This window comes from Cyprinodon tularosa, unplaced genomic scaffold (assembly GCF_016077235.1).
Source record: "Cyprinodon tularosa strain WSP-4 unplaced genomic scaffold, ASM1607723v1 ctg522, whole genome shotgun sequence".
Taxonomy (NCBI): domain Eukaryota; kingdom Metazoa; phylum Chordata; class Actinopteri; order Cyprinodontiformes; family Cyprinodontidae; genus Cyprinodon; species Cyprinodon tularosa.
Genome location: NW_024039255.1, coordinates 278,498 through 290,571, shown reverse-complemented (window position 1 = coordinate 290,571; position 12,074 = coordinate 278,498). Strand labels below are relative to the sequence as shown.

General features: G+C 38.1%; 1 protein-coding gene across 5 annotated transcripts in view; it reads right to left on the bottom strand.

The window, feature by feature from the left end:
* mbnl3 (muscleblind-like splicing regulator 3) overlaps positions 1-12,074 on the bottom strand; it is a 45,764-nt gene that overhangs the window by 10,075 nt on the left and 23,615 nt on the right. For 2 of the 5 annotated variants that reach the window (XM_038303974.1, XM_038303975.1), the window contains exons 3-6: positions 8,694-8,858; positions 7,848-8,051; positions 7,516-7,755; positions 5,394-5,547 (exon numbers count right to left, since the gene is read on the bottom strand). In XM_038303974.1, coding sequence (XP_038159902.1) covers positions 5,394-5,547; positions 7,516-7,755; positions 7,848-8,051; positions 8,694-8,858 — 763 coding nt within the window. Of the gene's footprint in view, positions 1-1,444; positions 1,537-3,305; positions 3,530-3,561; positions 3,700-5,393; positions 5,548-7,515; positions 7,756-7,847; positions 8,052-8,693; positions 8,859-12,074 lie in introns of those variants that run through there. The other 3 variants (XM_038303976.1, XR_005282365.1, XM_038303977.1) reach the window with 3 other exon arrangements.

The window sequence follows — 12,074 nt, the reverse complement described above, 5'->3', positions numbered from 1 at the left end:
AATCTAAATGAACAACAATTCAATATTAAGTAATTTAATCTTAGCAGAAATATGGCTGCTCTGTAAAGTCCTGGCAGATTGGTACGGGACATCTTAAACAAACAAATCATTTAAACTATGAATAAGACAGTACAGTATGAAAGAATTATTGTCAATGTAAGCAAAATAATTAAAAACGTTAACAATTTAGAGGAGGTATTTTCTTTTTAAAGGTAATAAAACCCCGCTAGGTATATCACATAGGAAGATAAGCCAGTGGTTCCCAAACATTTAAGCCAGTGGCCACAAATAATTTTTTTTTCTCACATGAAAATGCATTGAAAAATTTAAAACATTTTATGATGAATTTATTTTAGTTGATGATATACTTTGCCCCTATGAGAATCATGTGGAACATGGAACCGCAAGAACTTAAGAGGTTTGGCATGAGAAGCATAAGAGGCTCCTCGTGTTCTAAGTGATGCTCCCCCACAAAAAAAGGAAAGCATTAACGTTTGGATTCTTAAATCAACTCCTGTTAGGGATGAGTTGTCCTGTTTGTCAAACAAACTGCAGCACAAAGCATCAGGGCTGAGCATTGATTATTCTTCTCTTACTGTGCTAACCTATGGCAACACTGACAAATAATATCGACTCAAACTTACTTATTTTTCCTAATAAATTATTTCTTTATTTGCTTAAATGTGGACTAACGATGCTGAACAAGGACATTTGGCTGAATTGTATTAGCTTATTGTTTGACATAAGCTGTCAAAAGCTGAAAAAGTTGCTTATTTTCACAAGCTGTAGGCGACTCAGTGATAAATGGTGAACCTAGAGCTGGACGATATGGCCAAACATGATCTCATAATATATTTCTTAATTTCAGTCAATATGATATAATAACAATATCCATGAAAAAAAACAAAAGCCTCAGAAAGACTACCAAGAATGCCCAACCAGAGATGCTTCCACACACTAAATAACAATTAGTTTGGCATGCTTATAAAACTCCTCCTATATATAACTTTTGAAATGCATGCTTTAAAAAAAAAGCGAAACAGGAAGATGGGAAAGTCGGTCAGTGACAAATGCCATTAGTATAGCTTGTAAATTGTATTAAAATATCAGAAATTTCATGTCTTCTTTATTGAATAATATATGAATATATATGATACATATTGCTACTGAGTTAGTGTCCAGCCCTAGGTTATCATATAATGTGCATCGAACTTGACGATAATTAAATCCATAAAGTAGCAGTGTGCCATGGGATATTCTTATTTGATAGCAAGATTTTCAAGTTTTTCGTTGCTTGTTTGACAAAACACTGAAAAGTGACGAAAAATGAAATGTAAACAGAACTTCTTACAAGCAGATGGTTCTTTAACCGAATAAATAAAATGAGACAGTGAGCTTGACCTACAGAGCTAGAATAAAACAGAACTGACATGAGAGAGCAAACCTGATTGGAGGTGGCGGATTCAGCGAAAGGAACATTGGTGACGGGGGTCGAGGCCGACGAAACAGTGGAGGTGGCACCGTGCATCATGGGAACTTTAATTCAGGTGAGTCAGACGAAGGACAGGGGAATGTGGGAGGGAAGGGAGGGGACAGGAATGATATGATTATTATGGCATATGGGCAGAGAAAAATAAAAATGGGATATCAAGGGATGTAGATGAGTTTAAAACAGATTACAGGAGACATGCAAACAAAAGAAGGGGAAAGAAAAATACACATTCCATTAGCTAACCGCTTATTAAATAAACCACTAACCATTAAATAGCAAACCAAACAAGGAGAAACACAAGCATACAATCTGATCAGACTGGAGAATCTGATAATTGTATTTAATGAACTGGGAATGTGTATGAGAGGAGCAAATGATCCATACATTTTCAGTTCTAGGAATGATTTAAGGGAACCTAAAGTTACATAAGAGGTAGAAAAAGGCTTTCGTAGTCAAATATTTGTTTCTTCTGACTATTTTACTTAAAATAAAAAGCTTAAATCAAAAGCACACAGGTGTGTTAGTGAAGCTTGCAAAGCTTCTCTTCATCTTTGAGTGTTGGTTTTGTTGGATGAAAACCAACACTTTCTATATGAAATCCACCTCCCATCTGTGCTTTCCCTCTTCTTTTGAGACATGTCTACCATCACTATCAGAACCCCTTTTTACATGGTTTACAAAAGTGTATCAGAGCTGGTTTTTCATGTGGGTTCTTCTGCAGCTTAGGGCCAAAACCAGATCCTGTTAACAGACTGGATTAGGGGGGGCACCTTCTCCAAATGGGCCCCTTTCGCTCTACCTTGATTTCACCCATGTGGATTCCTGTCCTGTTCTTGCATTCATGGTTAAACAATTACTGGAATTAAATTTTAGTCCACAAAAACCCACAACATATACTCTGATGCTAAAATCTTTGATTTAAGGTGTTTGGATTGTTTTCATAGCTACGCGTTTAGAATCCAGCATTTGATCTACAAGCAGTCAGTAAAAAAAGGGTTGCTCTTATTAGCTTTGTTAATTTTAGTATTGACTATAACCTCCTTCTTATCTTATTACATTTTTATTGACTGTGGGACTTGGAGAATTTTTTAAAATATAAAATATGTTATAAATAATTACTTATTAGTGTTACTGTAAATGGTCTTCAGATTAACTTGAAAACAATTTGTTGAGAACTTCATTGATGAGGTTAAGAACATGAATGACCAAGTCTGATGTGGAAGGTCTTATCCGGTCTGCATGTTATCCTGACTTCGGCCTATTAGAACACCTCTGAATTAAAGTGGACACTATGAGCAGGACCTTCTTGTCAGTGTTTGACCTCAGAAATGTGAAAGATCAGATACAATGATAAATAATTGTTAAAAATTCCTATAAACCCACTTTTAAAGCTTATGGAAAAGAGGATGGGTCCCCATCCTAAAAAACCCTAGTAATTAAAGGAATGCAACTCAATCGAATGTGTGTGTGTGAAGGAATTTAAGCAAATACTCTGATAAGATAAGGTCAAAGTGAAAAAGGAGTGTGCAAACAACTAGGTTCAACTTGTGATCCAACAGCTTTCACCATTTAAGTCGTTTCTCTCTTTTTGACTTTCTTTATAAGAGATTTAATTTCCTCTCTCCAAATTCACATGTTTAAATCCATGTTTGTTAACATTTAGTAGAATTTCTTTTTAAGTTGTATGACTGGGATTACATCTTTAGGGTATCTTTCCATAAGCTTCTAACTTTATTTGTTGGGATTTTGGTTTAATTCTCCACATAGAATTGTTAGAACTGAGTCAGGTTTGCAGGCCTCACCCCATGCACACCTTTTTTTTTTTTTTTTTTTTTTTTAACTCTGTCTGCACATTTTTTGTGTGACACGGAGATCACTGAGTTGTGATAAGCCAAACATTTAGCATCACTCCCCATTAGGAATCTGTAACTCATCTGTAAAAAATTTCCAGTCATTGGGCCTCATGCAACAACATTTTTATATTCTTAACGTAAATTACATGTATTTTTTCTCCTATTGTGGGCTTCTTACGAATGCGCCACATCAGAATCTAAAAATGTTCTTAATTTTAGTAAATGTTAATAAATAATCCTCCCCAATTATACCATATAAGGCTAAAACTCCGCACACTTATTCACTATAATGGCATTGAAGACGAAGCAGAGAGACTTTACCCGTTTGGAGATTGAGGTTCTGCTGACTGAGAACTGAGCAGCAGTAAAGGCCAGTAATGAGGAATAAATAAGAAGAGCATTAAATGATGTGGTAGCACTGATACAGAAGTAAAAAAAAACTAACTAATAATAATAATAAAAAACATTTGATCCAAAAATAGTCACTTAAAAACTACTGATGGAGTGAAGAGGTGCAACATATGATGATACTTAATATGAGTTCAAGATCAACCAACACAACAACATTCTACTAAATGTCCTTCTGATACACATGTATGTGTTGTACATCTCCACATCACGTCTTTCGTCCCTTCATCACACTCTCTATCTCTCATACAACACATAAACATAAAAATGTTAATCATGAAACTCTAATTTTAGCATTTTAGACAGACCCAAACATTCCACATTTTATGTAATAACAAAGCCAAGGAGCTGCCATGAAGTGAAATGAATGCATGTTTTAACATTTAAGGAGTTTAAAGCAAAAAGTTGCTGAACTTTATTCTTAAATTTTCATTCATTTTTTGTTCCAGATGTTATTTCAGTAGTAGCTTCTCATAGAGCTTGCTACTGACCGGTCTCAGTTTTTGACGAAATGACAACAGTTTAAACCAGTTTCTCCTGGATACCGACATGCTAGCTGCAGGTGTAGTGACTGATAGTTCTATGATTAGTGAATAAAAATGAAATTTATAATTGTGGAGTTGCATAATATGAACTGATGCAGCCTAACATAAATGGACAATTGCTTCTCAGTAAAACAAATGTAGTCATTGAGTGAAAACTGGGTTTAGATAACATCTGACTGATAAGGCAAGACTTGTCAAGTCGAGAGCACTCGTAAAATTAATTCATATCTGAGAGATTAGAAGTAGGAGAAAATGGTAAATGTGCCATATGTGCCTGTATGAGTGATTTAAATGGTAGAAATGGTTCCTGCATGTGGCCCAATGTTCTTTTCTTTTTATCTAATTTGGGATGAGTGCCATTCGCTCCTGCAACAAAACACCAAGCAAATATAAAGCTGACATCTCTGTATCCCACTGCTGGGATGGCGTTCTCAGGCATTCCTCTTTTTGATCAAGATGTCACACAGCTAATTATGGATAAACACCAGTCTTAGTTCCGTCTAAATAAGGTCTTTAGTTTATTTGCAAACTGTATTATGTTTTACTCCTTAAAAGTTCCTTTTTCCATGTTGCATTGTAAACCATGCCTGTATAATAACTTCAATGTAGATAATGACTCTCTTTTACCATATATAAAAACAGGCCTCATGAGGCCTTTATTTATTCATTTTTTGTTACAATGAAATGAAATTAAATTCAAATATAGTTGCTTGATCCCAAAGGTAAATTCTGGTTTCATGTCCATATTTGACACCAAAACAACTTGATGACTGGGACACAAAACCTGCCTCCTCCTGAGCAATATGGTGGCTGGACATTTCCATGCTGTTTATGTTTGCAGGTGACTGTTCTAAATGTTGTACTTTCATGCATCTGGAAAGGTTACCCCTGTATGAAGCATATTTGTGGAGATCTACAAGTCTCATTCTCATATCTTGGTTGATTTATTTAATATTTTACATGATTTCCAAAGGTGTTGCCATACAATAGTACCAAGGTCATGTCTGCATTCGTATAATGCATGTATTCAAATGTCAGGTTTATGCTTCTACTGTATGTGTTATTGGATGCTCCTGATGTTGCATCCACACTCACCAGTGGGGATGAAGGCTGGTTGCTGGAGCTGCATGTTAGCCAGGGCTTGCTGATAGTGGAACATGCTAGGGTTAAAGACTGCAGCAGCAGCTCCATTGCTCTTTTCTAAGATCGGCCTCTTTGGCAGCGACTGCACGGTGGCTGGAGCCAAAGCCTGGCCAGAGGGAGAGTTTAAAAGAATAAAACACAGAATACATACAGACTTTTAATTTACATAAATTAGGTATTAAATGATCCTAAAGTAATATCTGGATAATTGCAAAGTTTACATTTCTACATCCTCCTACATTGTAAGTATCTCTCCAGGCACCAGAGGGCACTGTAGCACAAAGTTAAAGCATACATAAACACTTGATGGGCAAATCAAAACAAGAGCAATTACAGCATGTTTCCATTCTCCAAGAATAGGCCATTGTGAAGTACTCATGTGAGGAAATTCTAAGTAATATTATTTTTAGGATATAATGTCAGCCTGACCCTGACATATCTTCATCCATCCATAAGATCCATTGATTCACATTTTAAAAAATGGTTTATAGTTAAGGCACTCTCAGACCTTCCATCCAAACCTCTGTAAGGAAGGACTCCATAGTTTCAACACTGAACACATCATTTAAACAGTCTTGTTTCTCTTTCAAGGCCCTAAACTGGAACTCTCCTCCCACTGACCTAAAACTTAAGACTGATTAATAAAGGCCTTACACAATGCCAACTTTTTCACATGAAAAAATAAAATGTGTGTCCTTTTAATTTATATCTTTCTTATTCAATTAATTTCCTTTTAAATAAGAAAAGTATCATAATAAAAAGCACGGGGTGGAAATAAGCATGTCAGATATAATGCTTAAGAACAATGTCTCTGATTTATTCCAATGCCTTTGAATTGAATAAATCGCAAAATAATATGCTTCTTTAAACAAGAAAAATAGAAAGAAAGACAGAATATAATTTATTTTCAGTGCTTCTTAAATTCTTGCTCCTTATAATATATGTACATACAATATTTGGCTTATTTCTTATCATCAGGATACGTTAAGAGATACGGTGGAGCAGTGGCAGCTGGTCAATAGAGGGCAATAGTGCACCGCCCCACCCACCCAATGACCCTGATTAAGACATTAAAAATATATATATTTTTTTATAATAAAATTTTAAATAAAAATTAAAAATATTTTGACATTGTTTTTTTAGATGTGCAAGATAAATATTTAATCTTTAATGACAAGTCTGATTGATCATGTATTTCTGCCCTAGGGCAAAAAAAATTTGTTAAAAGTTGTACATTCACAGTAGTTTGTTTCCAATACAAAGGTATAGGAGAGCTCAGGGCACAGCTCTGTGGCCCCCTGAGCTGACAGGAAGTGAATTTGCTCACCACCTCGAGCCACAAGCGCAAATGTTTTGCAGGTGATTGACAAGTCGAGTTTTGGGAGTTGGAGACGCATCAGAGAGAGAGAGAAATGGTCTAAAAAAACTTTTTTTTCAGGACCTGGTTTAGCTATAAGGCTTGGCTAACTGCATGGAGAGAGGCTAAGGCTTTATTCTGCTTCCTCTGCCTTTCTACTTTACCTTTTTCAAACGTAAGCATCTAACCCAGCATGGATAAAGACAGGTAAGTCTGATTAAAGCACTTTTTAGAAAAGGCAAAGAAGAATGAACAATCTGGGATTCACATGGAAAATGATATATTATAGTATACTTTTTCTAGATATTTGTTAATTTGCATATTTGCTCTTAAATAAAAATTCTGAGAAAATAAATTGTTTTTATATATTAAACAGTATAAAGCTGAATTTGCCTTCATAAAGCCTCAGAAGGGCAACATTTATGTACAAAAAGCGAACCTATTCACGAAATTATGTTTTGTTTTTATAAAGTGTTGATTGGTTTTTGGTATACGTCTATTTTGAATTTATAACCCCCCCTGGACAAAACTTCATGCCACTGCGGTGGAGAGATTTTTTTATAGACAAATATATAAATATAGGATAAAACAAGACTGTATAATCTGGTGGGAGATGATGCAATATACAAAATTAGAAAAACCTTAACAATCTTGAACCCTTACAAGGACTGGGAATTTCTGGTATGTGCTCTTATCACAATTCAGTGAATAACCCACCAAGGGAGCAGGCACTGTGTTTTGACTGGCTTGGTGCTGTGAAGCCTTGATCCTGGCCTGAAGGTGAGCCGGTGGGTGGAAGTATTTGCACTTGTCCCGGCTGCAGCGTCCCTTTATGTAGTCCATGCACACAATGACAGAGTTCTCGCTGCAGTCCACCATGCCGGCCTCCAGAGGGTGAGCATAGCGGCAGTCGCTTTCTCCTCGTGTGCAGTTACCACGCTGGAATTCTCTGCAAACCTGCCAGGGCCGCCAGAACACCGATCAACATTTTCCTTTCATCGTTCTTTGACTAAACATAGAAGCACAACAACTGTACATGGACTGCATACCTCAAGCTTGTCTGTGCGGGCGTGTTTTTGAGCCGAGGTGCCGTTGCCCATTGCTGTCAGGCTAGTGGGACTCCCGGGGACGAGAAGGGGAGTACTGGGCAGTAGCTCCGGCATCAGGCCCATGGCTGGGCCCATGTGGCTCAGATATGGACTAAATGCCATGCTGGGACTGGTTGCAAGGGAAGGGTTGACAGGAAAGGTTGTCTTGGAGCAAAATGAACCACAGAGAAAACAAAACAGTTATCTATATTATTCTTACTTAAGGCATTGTAAGAAGTCTCCAGCTGAAATGTGCTCGGTACAAAGGATAGTTGAATAGAAAAGCAAGTAAGACTTTCAGCTATATAGAAATCAGTTTAAGCAAACAGGCATTTTAAAGCGTAGATGTTCAATGGAGAGTTAAATGATTCATATTTATAGAAACCAAAATTTTTAGAAAAGCCACAAACAGCTTGTCACTACATCCCTAATTTTAAGCATTTTAATTTCTATATATTTTGCTTTCCAGAAGACAAAACCTTTAATTTGGTATTTCTTATTACATCTGCAGGTTTACTGTTTGCTTTTTGGAATGCATACAGTTGACTAATATACTAATTTGACTTCATTGAAATGTGTAAGACTTCAATCTAACTCCAGCTGTTGTTTGTCATGCTAGAACAATCGGACATTTGTTCAGAAAGGCACGCTCGCTGCTGGGCTGTTGAATCAGCCACGAGGCAAATTAAAAGCAGCCCAGCAGGAGAATAAATTAAATGAATATTATGAAAACCACAGAATTGTGAGCACAATCTTAGATCAGTTTCAGTCGTTGTTTTAGTGTGTGCTTTCGTGTAAACTGCTCACAATTGGCTGCAGCTGTGCCCCGGGCAGCATGAACTGCATCTGTTGAGCCAACATGGCAGCCGCGGCCTTTTGCTGGATCAGGTTGTTTCTTCCATTGATCTCCAGCTGGGTTTTCAGGTGCGGAGGTGGGTGCAGGTACTTGCAGTTTTCTCGTGTGCAGCGGCCCTGTGAACAGCAAACTAGGAGTCAGATGGTTTGACCACAGAGCTCTCATATCAACAAAACATTAATACTATTGTTAGAACTTATTTCAATATAGCACAACTGAGAAAAAATTGAATGAATAATTAGTTCCTTCATGGAAAAATCTGTCCAATAAATTGTAGTTAAAATATATTGGACTCAAGGCCCAACAGAAATTTTGGCTTACTTTTAAATGTGAGCATAACATATGAGAATAAAACATAAATTAATGTAATCATACTGGACCAAGGAACATTCAATAAGTATATATTAAATATATTTAAAGAAATAGCAGAGAAAGAGATCACAGTGATCAGAAATAAACTCAATTCTGTCCACATAATCTAAAGAAATAAAAAAGAAAAGTTGCAGTGTACAGTCCCATAATGTCACTCTCTGCTACCTCTGCTGTACTGGCAATCAGGTCTGAGCAGTTACACCCACAGCAGCTCAATTACCTGGAGGTGCTGCACCTAAAAGGAGCACTATACACTCACCGGCCACTTTGTTAGGTACACCTGTCCAACTGCTCGTTAACACTTAATTTCTAAGCAGCCAATCGCATGGCGGCAACTCAGTGCATTTAGGCATGTAGACATGGTCAAGACAATCTCCTGCAGTTCAAACCGAGCATCAGTATTGGGAAGAAAGGTGATTTGAGTGACTTTGAACGTGGCATGATTGTTGGTGCCAGAAGGGCTGGTCTGAGTATTTCAGAAACTGCTGATCTACTGGGATTTTCACGCACAACCATCTCTAGGGTTTACAGAGAATGGTCCGAAAATGAAAACACATCCAGTGAGCGGCAGTTCTGTGGGCGGAAATGCCTTGTTAATGCCAGAGGTCAGAGGAGAATTGCCAGACTGGTTCGAGCTCAAATAACCACCAGTTACAACCAAGGTGGGCAGAAGAGCATCTCTGAATGCACAGTACGTCGAACTTTGAGGCAGATGGGCTACAGCAGCAGAAGACCACACCGGGTGCCACTCCTTTCAGCTAAGAACAGAAAACTGAGGCTACAATTTGCACAAGCTCATCGAAATTGGACAATAGAAGATTGGAAAAACGTTGCCTGGTCTGATGAGTCTCGATTTCTGCTGCGACATTCGGATGGTAGGGTCAGAATTTGGCGTCTACAACATGAAAGCATGGATCCATCCTGCCTTGTATCAACGGTTCAGGCTGGTGGTGATGGTGTCATGGTGTGGGGAATATTTTCTTGGCACTCTTTGGGCCCCTTGGTACCAATTGAGCATCGTTGCAACGCCACAGCCTACCTGAGTATTGTTGCTGACCATGTCCATCCCTTTATGACCACAATGTACCCAACTTCTGATGGCTACTTTCAGCAGGATAATGCGCCATGTCATAAAGCTGGAATCATCTCAGACTGGTTTCTTGAACATGACAATGAGTTCACTGTACTCGAATTGCCTCCACAGTCACCAGATCTCAATCCAATAGAGCATCTTTGAGATGTGGTGGAACGGGAGATTTGCATCATGGATGTGCAGCCGACAAATCTGCGGCAACTGTGTGATGCCATCATGTCAATATGGACCAAACTCCCTGAGGAATGCTTCCAGCACCTTGTTGAATCTAGGCCACGAAGAATTGAGGCAGTTCTGAAGGCAAAAGGGGGGTCCAACCCGTTACTAGCATGGGGTACCTAATAAAGTGGCCGGTGAGTGTATATTCCCCATGGGCAACCACCAGATTCTCAAAAGCCATTCATGTAGATAGACCATCCAGCAATCTTTGTTTTTGAGCTCCAGATGTCGACCTGTTCCTTTCCAGTTTTCTCCTGCCTACCGTTCCCCTATCCAATCATTATTTGGGCCTCTAATCTCTGGACATCCCCTCCTGACCAAGTCGGTTTGCCTCTGCGGCTGTCTGCATTCTGTCCATCCTGTGTTACCTAGGACTACCCTCATATACCTCTGTCCCTCTGGAAACGTCTACCCTGTGGACTGCTTCTCTATGCATGGCCCCAGGCACACTAACATTTTCCCAACTTGCACCTTCAACATGATTCAAACAGCGATTTGAATCAAAAATGGAGCCACTGGGATCAATATTCAGATCAACACACCCTCCTGACTCCTGAGAAGGTTAGTGGCTTTGATTGAGGGCACCTTCAACCCCACCGAGTTGCTCTGGGCCACTAACCCTTTTCTCCTCCCCATAGTGGTTCCAGTTGCAGTCAGTTCCTGTTCCTGCAACACTAATTTACTTTTAAATAAATTCTCTGAATGTTACTTCTTGGTTTCTTAATCCTGGTCCTCAGGCTCATTGTCCTTCGTGTTTTAGATGCATCTGTATGTAGCACAATGGGCCCTAAGGACCAGAGTTAAGAAAAACTGGGCTACAGATTCTGTTCAGGCATTAAAAAATGCATACAATTTGACATTTCTCCTTGACTTCTAGGAACCCAGACCAAAAGCAACCAACAAATGTGATAAATTAATAGATAAAACCAATATTTATATATCTAAAACAAAGTTTCGTTTATATACCTCTAATATTCATAAATAACTACTTTTAACTCATAAATTCGGCTTTTGTCAGCATAATACCAAATAGAATATCATTACAAATGCATATGAGCTGCAGAAATAGGATGGATGCCTTGTCAGTCCAGTAATGTCTGTATCCAGACTAGAAAGGCATATTTTGTTTTATACATTTTTGTGTAGTTCCATATTTTAGCTCACAATAGTTATGTTCACTACCATGTATGTGAAAAGTAGATTTATGTGAGAGAGAATAACATTAAGATAGAAAAACATGACCTTTGGGGGATATTATGATTAGGTAATCTAACCACGCTCCTCGCACTGTCTGCGAGCTGTAGGATTGCAGTCAGAGGGATCATGTGTTTGCTTATTTATATGCATTATATGCATTTTAGAACAGTTGCTTTATTCTCCAAACATATTTTTTTCTCAGTGAGTCGACATTTGCTATATCACAACATGGAATCGACTACAAACCACATAATCTATTAGAAAAATGTAAAAGACAACAGCAACCTCCTCTGTCATATATGAGTATGTACAGCACCACGGGTATTTACCAGGGTTATTAAGCCACAGAAAAGAAAATGACAAAATTGGTTAAATACATTTTCTAATAAAAGTAACACAGAGGGTCTAAAAAGGAATACCTGGTCAATAAAAGTCCTGTTTCAAGTGACTG